General features: G+C 45.8%; 1 protein-coding gene across 1 annotated transcript; it reads right to left on the bottom strand.

Annotated features, from left to right (window-relative positions):
- Positions 1 to 10,905: 10,905 nt before the first annotated feature.
- LOC149982851 (fatty acid binding protein 1-B.1-like) lies at positions 10,906 to 13,455 on the bottom strand. The gene is made up of 4 exons (XM_090237932.1): positions 13,310 to 13,455; positions 12,137 to 12,309; positions 11,687 to 11,779; positions 10,906 to 10,997 (listed from the first exon to the last, which is right to left on the bottom strand). Exons 1-4 carry the CDS (start codon positions 13,374 to 13,376, stop codon positions 10,947 to 10,949), a joined length of 384 nt encoding a protein of 127 aa, XP_090094058.1. The 5' UTR covers positions 13,377 to 13,455; the 3' UTR covers positions 10,906 to 10,946.

Here is a 13,455-nt window from a genome sequence, read left to right as displayed (position 1 = left end):
GCTACGTAGAGAACCAACCCTGGAAAATGACTGACCTGACCACACTGATGGAACAGATGCCCAGCCTACATGGAGGAGCCTCCGCATGACTACACCAGCTGCAGACTCTGACCTCCGGTCTGGATCTCTGCCTAGGAGACATGAAAGCACTACTAGCCAGAGCCACCAACCATGGCCCCTAGATCGTTTCAGGACCATTTTATGGGATGAACTGCGCAGATCTTACCCTACTGAAGGGAACTATGCCACTCTGTCCTCCTTCACTATCAGGACGTGGAGGAGCACCAGGGAGAGGAAGAGGAGGACCCCCACCTCTACACTACAGCCCACCAGAACCTAGCTATATGCAGCAGGAACAGCCGGAATACAACCACCCAGGATCCAGCCACATGCAGCAACAGCAAGATATGGCAGGGAACGCTATGCCCTGGCAATGAAGATGTCCCCCACCCGCTGCAGGAGAAGGGAGCCAACTTACTGAAAAAAAAAAAAAAATGTTTTTTTGTATTTTTATTTTTTACCCCATACCAATGAACCTCCTCGCACCCGGATCATCAACAGGTTTTGTACAACTGACAACAGATCTATCTGCGGTTGGATGTTTCTGTAAAAGACGAATTCACCTCATCCGTCCTTTTCCAGAAACAAGAGGGGGAGGAAGCAGAAAGGAAGCAGAACAAATAACAAAGAACAAAGGACTGGTGAAACTAAAGACCCTTCAAAAGGTCTCGCACATCTGGTGGCATCCTCAAATTAAAGTAATGACTGACTTATTTTGCGACGTAATGACTGACTTATTTTGTGACAAATGCAGCATCTGTGGCAGACACAACCCGAAGAAACCATATCAAACATACCTAATGCATATTTTCAGGACAGTAGCATAGAACGCTATCTCCCAATTATGGTAGATAGGTGTCCAAATGGTTAGAAGCAATACCAACAGCAAAAGAGAATGCTAGGTCAGTCATTAAGTGGCTACAAACCAAACTAATACCCAGGTATATTGACAGTGGCTCACATTTCAGTAACAAACACCTAAGACAGGTGGAAGAAAGATTTGGCATAACACACAGATTCGGTTCTGTGTAACATTCCCGGTCCCGAGATCTGGTGGAACGTCAAACCAAAAGCTGAAAGCTAAGATAGCTAAAGCATGTGCAGGTACGAAGTTGACATGGGTTGAAGTCCTGCCTCTGGCACTGATGGCTATGAGAGCCTCACCAGGAGCAGGCACCCATCTCTCTCCTCATGAGAAAATGACTGGAAGAGTCATGCCTGGTCCACCAAGGGAGGGAGGTCATATGCCCGCTCTTGATGTACAACAAATTGTAATGTCTGATTATGTGAAAAAATTGACGCTTCTCTCTGCAGCACTCTCTACCCAGGTTCGCAAGGTCCAAGAGGGGGAGCTGCCGGGGGACACACCACCACTGAAGGTAAAAGTTGGTGACTGGGTGAGGGTTAAAGTCCACAAAAGAAAGTGGCTGGAACCCAGGTGGACTGGACCGTAAGAAGTGAAGGAGGTTACTTCACACTCAGTTCAGGTCAAAGGTAAATCAGGCGCACCTTGGCACCACCTCACACATTGCACCCAGCCCCAACTCCTTCCAGAACACTGACTGAAGTCAGAGCTGATTTGAACAGCCTAATTTCGATACCAAATGAAGACACTCCTGACTCAGGTGATGGGGCATCAAACTCCGCATCCCCTGAAAAAGGAACCTCGCCCAGTTAGAGGGACATTTCTCCCTCCCTGGGTAAGGCTAGGGATATCTGGCCCCTTATTTGTGATATTCCTACTGATATTTGGGGTGTCCCTGGGCACTTTCACATGGTTAATTGAACACCTATCTCACCCTGCCACTCCACTTACCCCTACCCGTATCTCTAACACCGTTCCTGACACCACTCCCTCCAATCACTCCCGTTCCAAACGCAGCACTGCACCCACACACCAACAATGTACTCCAGACAAGGTTAGAAGCACCACCTTATGTATACCCACGAATGCAACCACCACAATTGCACTACCTTGGGGGACATGGGGAGACAAGAGGAATGGGAGGGGACTGACGGCTCTTTCATACACCAGGTATGACTGGTACATGACAAAAGGGAAAACCTATGACGAATGGACCTGGCAAAATCTGGTGGCTGAGACTGGTTATGACTGGTCAAGCTGTTCCTCTGGTCAGACAGTTCTTGAATGGAGGAGCAGATTGTCCCTGACCAGGACCAGTACCGGTCTCCAATTAATTATCCGGGCCCAACCCAGTAAGGGCTGTCAGGATTTTTGGGTTGCTCCATATGTAGGCTCTACTGAGACAAGGGTATTTTGGCAAGTACAAATCTGCTCTGTGGAAAAGGGTCAGCCCACAGCAATTACTGTAGGAAATGACAAAAACAAGACTGTCTCTGTAGCTCAGGGGACAGGAGTCTGGGGTCCTGTAACTGTGGTTTCCACTCCCACCTCCCCTGATGACACCATACTCACTACCACTGGAATTTCTGGGTTTTCCAATAATTAGCTCTTATTGGCTGAACAAGCAGCCAACACAACCTTGCAAAGCTGTGTTGTGTGCATGGGAGCCAGGCCTCTGCTTCGCATAGTGCCGGCAGTACTGACTGATGACTGCCTACTGCCCCTTATGAATAAAGACAACCCACCCGCCAATTGCTCACAATGGGACACGATTTATCCAGTAGTCTCCGCTATTGCTAAGAAACCCACATTTTCCTCTAAGGTGGCTAAGGCTAATTTCACATGCATCACCATGACAGGTGTAGGACGGTCCTTGGGACAACTCCCTGCCAGTTGGTGCACTCACACTCATGTTATTATAAGTTATTTTCAACCGATGTCCAGAGCTGATGTATGGTGGTGGTGTGGGGGGCACTGGGCTGTTTGACAAACTTCCCCGGAACACCACTGGAGTTTGTACGCTTGTCAACCTTTTGCTGCCAATCTCTGTTTACCCAATAGGCGTCCAGGACCTGCTTTCTCGTATTAACTCTCCAGGTCCTGACAGGCTGTTGTCCAGGCCCAAGCGAGCAGTGGGACCGATGACAGGGGATCCCACCTATATTGATGCCATTGGGGTTCCCAGAGGGGTACCAGATGAGTATAAACTCGTTGACCAAGTGGCTGCAGGCTTTGAATCTTCTATCTGTTGGTGGTGTACAGTTAATAAAAATGTAGATCGTATTAACTACATTCATTTCAATGTCCAAAAACTAGGCAATTGGACTCAGCAAGGATTCGAAGCAGTACATGGTCAACTGGCAGCAACATCTTTGATGGCGTTTCAAAATAGAATTGCTGTTGACATGTTATTGGCTGAACGTGGTGGGGTTTGTGCTATGTTTGGTGAGCAGTGTTGCACTTTCATTCCCAATAACACAGCGACTGATGGTAGTCTTACTGTTGCCCTAGAGGGTCTTCGTACACTTAATGGGAAGATGAAGCACCACTCCGGGGTTGACACCTCTATGTGGGACTCCTGGATGGATGCGTTCTGTAAATATAAGACTCTGATCTCCTCTGTCCTAGTGTCCGTAGCTGTTTTTGTGGCTATCCTAACCCTGTGCGGTTGTTGCTGTATTCCTTGCGCCCACACTTTGGCCACTAGAGTGATTTCACTGCCATTACCCCAATGCCTACAGACCAGGCCCATATGTACCCGCTTTTGGGGGTTGATGACCCTGAGGCAGTGTTTGCACCTTTTGAGGAACCCCTTCCTCCTGACTTCTCCTCTTGCCCATTCCATGTGTAGCACTAGTGTTGCCTTTTCTGGTCATTGTCTTATTGCCTAGTTTCGCTGCATAATAGAGGGGGTTTTTGTTTTCGTTATCTCCTCCTTCTCGGTTCTATATGGTTTTCACTTCTTAAAAGACGTGAAGAGGGGGACTCAAAAATTTGGTTTCTACCAAATTGTTTGGTTGCTCCATATTCTATTTCTATTGTTCACGTCTTATAGAAGTGAAGAGGGGGATTTGTTATATAAATAATCAAATATCAAGCATTACTAGCTGGCCAACGCTCTGGTTAAACCGGATGTCCTCAGATAACTCTGGGCCCAGTATCCTCAGTCAAGTTTAGAGCCTACATGCAATAACATGATTATCCGAAGGACACATGGCTGCCATCACCCAAATATACTCCCATGTAAACTACAAAGAACATCCTGCAACACTAACAAGCTTAGATTGCCAAACTATTTCACTGACACTGATCCTTTCATGCACTCCTGCAAAAACAGGAAACACCTGAGCCTAAAGCAGACACTGCCAGTCCCCCTATCTCACGCTTCCTTGACACACAAACATTTCATGAGCACGCACACGCACACTCCACTCCCCTCTACTGGTCGGGTGCCAAGAGCAGAGGACTCTGCTGTGCACCAATGGGGCTCCTGCTCTGGCTAGAGCAGGCCCGCCTCCAACCTTCACCGACCAGTCAGAAGACAGAACTACAAGAATCAACCTACGTCATTCTATGTACAAAATCCGCTGCACACTCTGTTTAAGCACCCTTTTCAGCTGTCTCCTTCCGAGCCAAATGAATAGGTCCGTGCACGTTAAACTGCTAGGACAAGATATCTTTGACCTTAATAAAGGTCAGTGTAGTCAGCTCAGCTATCCCCTTTGACATCGTGTCTGTGCCTCGATCTATGTTGGGTAAAACTAAACATGGCGGTGTTCGCCTTAGCAAGCTCACTGGAGTAAAGACTTCCTCAATTCTGGTCATTATTGAAAGAGATTGTGATATCTCATATCGCAAAATAGGGCTACTGAATGTTAGATCCCTCACTTGCAAGGCAGTCATAGTCAATGAACTAAATACTGATCATAATGTTGAGGTGACTGGCCTGACTGAAACATGGTTATAGCCTAATGAATTTACTGTGTTAAATGAGGCCTCTCCACTAGTGACCATATCCCCCGCATATCCCACATAGGCGGAGGCGTTTCTAATATTTACGACAGCACATTTTTATTGACAACAAAAAACGACTACATTTTCGTCTTTTGAGCTTTTAGTCATGAAATCTATGCAGCCTACTCAATCACTTTTTAGTGGGTATTGTCCAACATGTCTCCGGGCCTACTCTTTGCCACAGTCATACCCTGGATCTAGTTTTGTCCCGTGGAATAAATATTGTGGATCTAAATGTTGTTCCTCATAATCCTGGACTATCGAACCACCATCTTATTACGTTTGCAATTGCAACAAGTAATCTGCTCAGACCCCAACCGAGGATCATCAAAAGCCACGCTATAAATTCTCGGACAACCCAACAAGTCCTAAATGCCCTTCCAGACTCCCTCCACCTACCCAAGGACGTCGGAGTACAAAAATCGGTTAACCACCTAACTGAGGATCTAAATTTAACCTAGCGTAATACCCTAGATGCAGTCGCACCTCAAAAAATCGAAAGAAAATTTGCAACAAGAAATTAGCTCCCTCGTATATAGAAAATATCAGAGGCCTGAAGCAAGCTTCCAGAAAATTGGAATGGAAGTGGCTCTCCACCAAACTGGAAGTCTTGGAAAAGACAGTACTGTGCTATATCAAAGAGCCCTCACTGCTGCTCGATCATCCTATTTTTCCAACCTAATTGCGCCTACCCTGGACGCCTGTGTTTCAGACATAAGGAAGTGGATGGCGGCAAATGTTTTACTTTTGAACTCGGACAAAACAGAGATGCTAGTTCTAGGTCCCAAGAAACAAAGAGATCTTCTGTTGGATCTGACCATTCATCTTGATAGTTGTACAGTCGTCTAAAATAAAACTATGAAGGACCTCGGCATTACTCTGGACCCTCATCTCTCTTTTGACAAACACATCAAGAATATTTCAAGGACAACTTTTTTCCATCTTTGTAACATTGCAAAAATCAGTAATCTTTTGTCCAAAAATTATGTAGAAAAACTAATCAGAGTTTTTGTTTCTTCTAGATTAGACTACTGTAATGCTCTACTCTCCAGCTACCCGGATAAAGCACTAAATAAACTTCAGTTAGTGCTGAACACGGCTTCTGGAATCTTGACTAGAACACCAAAATTGTATCAAATTACTCCAGTGCTAGCCTCTCTATACTGGCATCATGTTAAGGCTAGCGCTGATATCAAGATTTTACTGCTAACCTACAAAGCAATACATAGGCTTGATCCTACCTATCTCTCCAATTTGGTCCTGCCTTACACACCTACACGTACGCTACGGTCACAAGACGCAGGTCTCCTTATTGTCGATAGAATTTCTAAGCAAACAGCTGGAGGCAGGGCGTTCTCCAATAGAGCTTCATTTTTATGGAATGGTCTGCCTATCGATGTGAGAGACGCAGACTCGGCCTTTAAGTCTTTACTTTAGACTCATCTATTCAGTAGGTCCTACAATTGAGTGTAGTCTGGCCCAGGGGTGCGAAGGTGAACGGCAAGGCACTGGAGCGTCAAACCGCCCTTGCTCTCTCTGCCTGGCTGGCTCCCCTCTCTCCACTGGGATTCTCTGCCTCTGACCCTATTACGGGGGCTGAGTCACTGGCTTACTAGTGCTCTTCATGCCTTTCCTAGGAGGGGTGCGTCACTTGAGTGGGTTGAGTCACTAACATGATCTTCCTGTTTGGTTTTGCACTCCTTCTGGCTCGTGCAGTGGAGGAGATCTTTGTGGGCTATACTCAGCCTTGCCCCCCCCCCCCCCCCCCCACCCCCTACACCACTAGGGTCATTCTGTTATATCTGGTGTAATTCTCCTGTCTTATCTGGTGTCCTGTGTGGATTTAAGTATTCTCCCTCTAATACTCTCTCCCTCCAACTCCCGGAGGACCTGAGCCCTAGGACCATGTCTCAGGACTACCTGGCCTGATCAAATCAAAATCAAATAAAATTTATTTATATAGCCCTTCGTACATCAGCTGATATCTCAAAGTGCTGTACAGAAACCCAGCCTAAAACCCCAAACAGCAAGCAATGCAGGTGTAGAAGCACGGTGGCTAGGAAAAACTCCCTAGAAAGGCCAAAACCTAGGAAGAAACCTAGAGAGGTACCAGGCTATGTGGGGTGGCCAGTCCTCTTCTGGCTGTGCCGGGTGGAGATTATAACAGAACATGTTCAAGATGTTCAAATGTTCATAAATGACCAGCATGGTCGAATAATAATAAGGCAGAACAGTTGAAACTGGAGCAGCAGCACGGCCAGGTGGACTGGGGACAGCAAGGAGTCATCATGTCAGGTAGTCCTGGGGCATGGTCCTAGGGCTCAGGTCCTCCGAGAGAGAGAAAGAAAGAGAGAAGGAGAGAATTAGAGAACGCACACTTAGATTCACACAGGACACCGAATAGGACAGGAGAAGTACTCCAGATGTAACAAACTGACCCTAGCCCCCCGACACATAAACTACTGCAGCATAAATACTGGAGGCTGAGACAGGAGGGGTCAGGAGACACTGTGGCCCCATCTGAGGACACCCCCGGACAGGGCCAAACAGGAATGATATAACCCCACCCACTTTGCCAAAGCACAGCCCCCACACCACTAGAGGGATATCTTCAACCACCAACTTACCATCCTGAGACAAGACTGAGTATAGCCCACAAAGACCTCCGCCACGGCACAACCCAAGGGGGGGGGGGGGGGCCAACCCAGACAGGATGACCACATCAGAGAATCAACCCACTCAGGTGACGCACCCCCTCCAGGGACGGCATGAGAGAGCCCCAGTAAGCCAGTGACTCAGCCCCTGTAATAGGGTTAGAGGCAGAGAATCCCAGTGGAAAGAGGGGAACCGGCCAGGCAGAGACAGCAAGGGCGATTCGTTGCTCCAGAGCCTTTCCGTTCACCTTCCCACTCCTGGGCCAGACTACACTCAATCATATGACCCACTGAAGAGATGAGTCTTCAGTAGAGACTTAAAGGTTGAGACCGAGTTTGCGTCTCCGACATGGGTAGGCAGACCGTTCCATAAAAATGGAGCTCTATAGGAGAAAGCCCTGCCTCCAGCTGTTTGCTTAGAAATTCTAGGGACAATTAGGAGGCCGGCGTCTTGTGACCGTAGCGTACGTGTAGGTATGTACGGCAGGACCAAATCAGAGAGATAGGTAGGAGCAAGCCCATGTAATGCTTTGTAGGTTAGCAGTAAAACCTTGAAATCAGCCCTTGCTTTGACAGGAAGCCAGTGTAGAGAGGCTAGCACTGGAGTAATATGATCAAATTTTTGGGTTCCAGTCAGGATTCTAGCAGCCGTATTTAGCACTAACTGATGTTATGACTCCTGACTGTCCCCAGTCCACCTGGTCGTACTGCTGCTCCAGTTTCAACTGTTCTGCCTGCGGCTATGGAACCCTGACCTGTTCACCGGACATGCCACCTTGTCCCAGACCTGCTGTTTTCGATTCTCTCATTTGATTTGGGTGCTCAGGGTCCCATCTAGCTAAGAATTTAACTCCAATATTTGCCATACATGAAATGTCAAAGAGTGAAATTCTGAGCTAGTTCCCTTCCAGTGATGTTGCCTATATACTGAAGAAGGAGGTCAGTAAATGGGTGGGTAACTTTGAACTACAAATCCTATCATCCAATCTCTCAAGTGACCCCATGGAACCCTAGCATCACTTGCAGCTCATTGGTGGACTCGATAGGAAGGCTGTGGTCAGCTAAGTCCAGGAGCCTTAGGAAAATGTCACCAGAGTTGCTTCCCTCTGATTGGCTGATTTGATTGTCACCTTCCAACTCGGCCTTCCAAGATTGGTCCACACTGCAGCCCTATGAGATTTAAAATAAAGGATGGAGCAGGACACACAAGTCAACTCCCTCCCTGAATCGCACCTTCACTTTTCTAACCACATGTCCCTTACATACCACCTTTGCATTCCCGAAGACCCCCAGCATAAAACTTAAAAAGCCCTGATGTGGGGAGTGAGTCTACTCTTTAGTCATTATAGACTAGATAGCTGATTTTATTACAGACATAAATACTCCTGTTTAAATCAGCTGTCAAGGTCCTAGGCTGGTGTGGTAACACATGGTCTGCGGTTGTGAGGCAGCTTGGACGTACTGCCAAATTCTCTAAAATGACATTGGAGGTGGCTTATTGGTAGAGAAATTAGCATTTCATTATCTGATAACAGCGCTGGTGGACAGTCCTGCAGTCAGCATGCCAATTGCACACTCTCTCAACTTGAGACATTTGCGGCATTGTGACAAAACTGTACATTTTAGTGGCCTTTTATTGTCCTGATATGCCACACCTGTCAGGTGGATGGATTATCTTATTACAATGAGAAATGCTCACTAACAAGGATGTATACAAATTTGTGCACTTTGAGAACATTTCTGGGATCTTTTATTTCAGCACATGAAAAGACTTGACATATTGCGTTTATATTTGTGCAGTATAAATGGCTCAATATTACTTTGACAGTAAACGATACCATCCTAACACCGCTCTGGGGATGGTAACAATGAAGGCAGGGAAAATAGGTGGGACACTGCATGTGTAAGGCCTATTCCATCCTGCAGAGAACCCACACCAAGACCTTGAGATAAGGCAAGAAACTCACAGGATGATCTGCAAGATTAAAATGCATCTTTATGACATGATCCCGCCTCGCTTATGAAAACAGTTTGAGTAACGGATGTTTAAGTAGAATGAGTATAATTTTCTACACACACACCACACAGGAGGAGGCCCTGAAGAACTAGCCAATAAGCATGAACGAACCTATGGCGGCAGGTGTCAAGAAACTAGCAGCCGGCAGTAGTGACCTCATGTGATACAAATATGTCAGACAAATCAACCCTTCAATTCCTACGTCCATGACACGTCAAATCAAACTTTGTCACATGCGCCAAATACAAGTGTACACCTTACAAGCCCTTAACAAAGCAGTTCAAGAAGATAAAATATTTACCAAATCAAGTAAAAAAAATAAAAGTAGCAATAACAGGGCTATCGGTACCGAGTCAATATGCAGGGTTAGAGGTTAGTGGATGTAATTTGTACACATGTGAAGGGACTATGCATAGATAAACAGCAGTGTACAACAGAGGGGGTGGGGGAAAAGGTGTTGTGCCCTCTTCACAACTGTCTTGGTGTGTTAGGACCATGATAGTTCGTTGGTAATGTGGACACCAAGGAACTTGAAACTCGCTCTGTCGATGTTAATGGGGGCTTGTTTAGCACGCCTTTTCCTGTAGTCAACGATCAGCTCCTTGATGCTCACATTGAGGGAGAGGTTGTCCTGGCACCACACTGCCAGGTCTCATCATTGTCAGTGACCAGGCCTACCACTGGTGTTGTGGTGCACCTCAAACTTGGTGTGTGAGTCATGTTTAACCACGCAGTCGTGGGTGAACAGGGAGTACAGGAGGGGCCCAAGTGTTGAGGCTCAGTGTGGCAGACGCGTTGTTGCCTACCCTTACCACCTGGGGGTGGCAGAGGGAGGTGTTTAGTCCCAGGGTCCTTAGCTTTTCCAACCACACTGTAGCTGGGAAACCAGTCACCCTCAAATGGTGCACCTTTAGCCCCTTGTCAGCTACACTGGGGTGGAACTAGTGAAAGCAATGTCCAAAAACATTGCCTGAAACTTGATTTTCAAAAATAACTGGAAATTGAGGAATCTGCTTTTAAACTGATGCACCCAATGTGGTAGGATTCTGACCCATATTGCAACAGACTAGATGGAACTAGCAAAGCCTTCATTTCTACACTGCTGGGTTGACATTTGCTATAAAGCAGTCACATTAAAATGTAGAAAATCCATTTTGGCCCAAGTGTAATGTTGACGGAACTACGCTATTCTATTGAATCCCACATTCATCCAACTCAAACCTTGCCTCATTATTACAAACTTCAATTTTCCCCTGAAGTTCTACCCATTGATATGAAATGCTGAGACCATTCAATGCCTTTCACATTTTATTAATCCAAAGAGTGCAGTAGATCTTCACATTCGTTTGCTGGTCCTCTTGTATGACATGCCAGACAGAGTCATGGTCTGAAAAGAGAAAGCATCTGTAATCATTACACTCAATAAATCCATGCCAGTACGCTATGCTTACCAAACCGGACGCGCTCGTTCTCACATTGATTTTGTTCACCCACACTAGAAGCGATCAGGACATGCAGGTTGAAATATCAAAACAAAGTCCGGAACAGTTATATTTGGGGCAAAAAGCATTTCATATTTATGACAATTTAGCTAGGCTAGCTAATTTGTCCTAGTATATAAACATTGGGTTGTTATTTTACCTGAAATCTGACAATTAAGCCACAGAAAACCGAATGTTTCTCATCATCTCGCCTCCTTTATATGGCGGTTGACAACTGACCAGAGTGTGGACCTTAAAGTTCCTCTTTCAATCACCCACATGGGTATATGCTCCTAAGAACCAATGAGGAGATTGGAGAGGCCAGACTTGCAGCACATCAAATAGAACCAATTTTTATTTTAGCACCTGGCCACGCAGATGCTTGCTGAGGCGCGCGAGCAGTGTGGGTGCAAGGATTGAACATTTATTTTGCGACGCGAGCGGTGGGGTCAGCATGTAATTAGGACATTGGCGGCAGCAAACTGTTGAATTGCGTTCACGGCACTGTCATAGACTACCCATTTTGTTAATGGTATAAATTAACCCTGAAATTGTGTCGCTTCGTGAAACCCCCAGCCATATGCCCCAGACTCACGTTGACAAGGGTGTTTGCGTCTGTAAGTTCTGTGACATATTCAATCCCATTCAGGATGGCCGTCAGCTTGTTACCCTCCCTCGTCACCACAGACTGAAACAGGAGAGGTCAACGGTTAGATCTGAAAGCAGTGGTCACCAACTACAGTCAACTAGGACCAATTTAACAGGCCCAAGTTGGATGGCCATATATGGAGAAGATAAAAAAAGTGTGACAGTGTGCGAGTTGGTTTTGAGACGTAACTGTGCGCCCAGTCCCTGGAGAGCAGAGGAGATTCTGCCAACGAAAGTCAGTCCTCCCACAACGTCACTGGGACCTGAACTAACCATAGTGACCCCACATCAGCTGAACTTATAGTTTAGTTAGATACTGGCTGTATATGTAGGGAGATGGATAAACCCAGGCTACATGTATGAAACTCATGGTTGGGTTGTGACATGCGCCACCCACATTGACCTTCTCCCCGGTCGGCGACTCGAGCTCCGTCTCCTGGCCAATGGTGAAGGAGTTGGTGAGGATCTTTGTCCCCGTGGTGACAGTCACCTTGAAGTGGTCTCCAGTCTCTTCAATCTCAGAGATGCTCTTGATGTCTTTGCCCTCCTGGATAAGCTCATCAGGGAGACCTACATGTTTGAGGCAGCGAGAGTCATATAAGGTGCTTTTTAGTACTACAAAAAGTGAAGTGGGACATGAACACTGAATTATTACTACTGAAGTAAAGCGCTGATGCACTATAATATGGCAACACAATGATGGCTAACACATAACATTCTGAGGACAATACGTTTTAGGGCTTGGTTATTTTGCATACCACATTCTGGCAATAGTGCAGGACAGTTGCTTGGCTTTGGAACATTCTCATTAAGGAATTTGACAAAATGTTATTTTCTTGGCATTTCATTATTTGATCAGAATATTTCCCGAAAGTTCAAACATTTAATTTAAGGTAAAGTTCTAGGAACATTAGTCATTTTACATTGGGAATGTTCTCAAGTTGTTCAGATGACTAAATATTCTCCTGTGGGAATGTCAGTACTTCAGCATAATGTTCTGTAGGTTCTCATGGTTAGTTAGTCATGTTCTCAGAACACTAAGAACATGCCATACAAAAACACTAATCAAAACGCATTCCGTTCTCAGCTTCAACAAACGCCATCTTCTCTTAAGTGTGTTGAACACAGTAGTTGGCCACACCTGATCTTAATGAGTGCTTGTTCCTGTTGAAATGGTCTGAAGAGACTAAATTTATAGTTACAAAACTAATGCATGACAACTCCATCCTGGTGGCACAGTGGATTAATTCCACAGATAGAGGACAGAAGAGCATAGGTTTGAATCTCAATGACATAATAAATTATTAATGCCTACGCAAATCATTTAACAATCCCATTGTTGCTGGAAGTTCAAAATAGTTAGCCCAAACCAAACTAGCGGTGTTAAGTCTTAAATTAAACATTCAGTGAAAGTTATTCAAAAGAAACCTATAATTTGTTAAATCTAACACCATTGCAAGTACCCATTGCATTTGCAGTCACCATTGAACATCATTACCGAAAGGACTAAGACTTCTGCAATTAACACCCCAAGTCTAATGAAATGTACAAACCCAACTTCAAGACTTACCAACAGCCTCCATGAAAGACTCAAAGTTATCATGTGACTCCATCTGGTATTTCCCTGAGAAAGACATGGTGACTATAAGACAGTGACAGTAGAGTCAGCCACAGCTCCCTGCTTGTCTTTATACCCCCATCTATCCAGCCCTGCAC

The sequence above is a fragment of the Oncorhynchus mykiss genome, chromosome 6 (genome assembly GCF_057628025.1).
Source record: "Oncorhynchus mykiss isolate SJ-2025 chromosome 6, ASM5762802v1, whole genome shotgun sequence".
In the NCBI taxonomy this organism is placed as follows: domain Eukaryota; kingdom Metazoa; phylum Chordata; class Actinopteri; order Salmoniformes; family Salmonidae; genus Oncorhynchus; species Oncorhynchus mykiss.
This window is presented reverse-complemented; position numbering and strand designations above follow the sequence as displayed.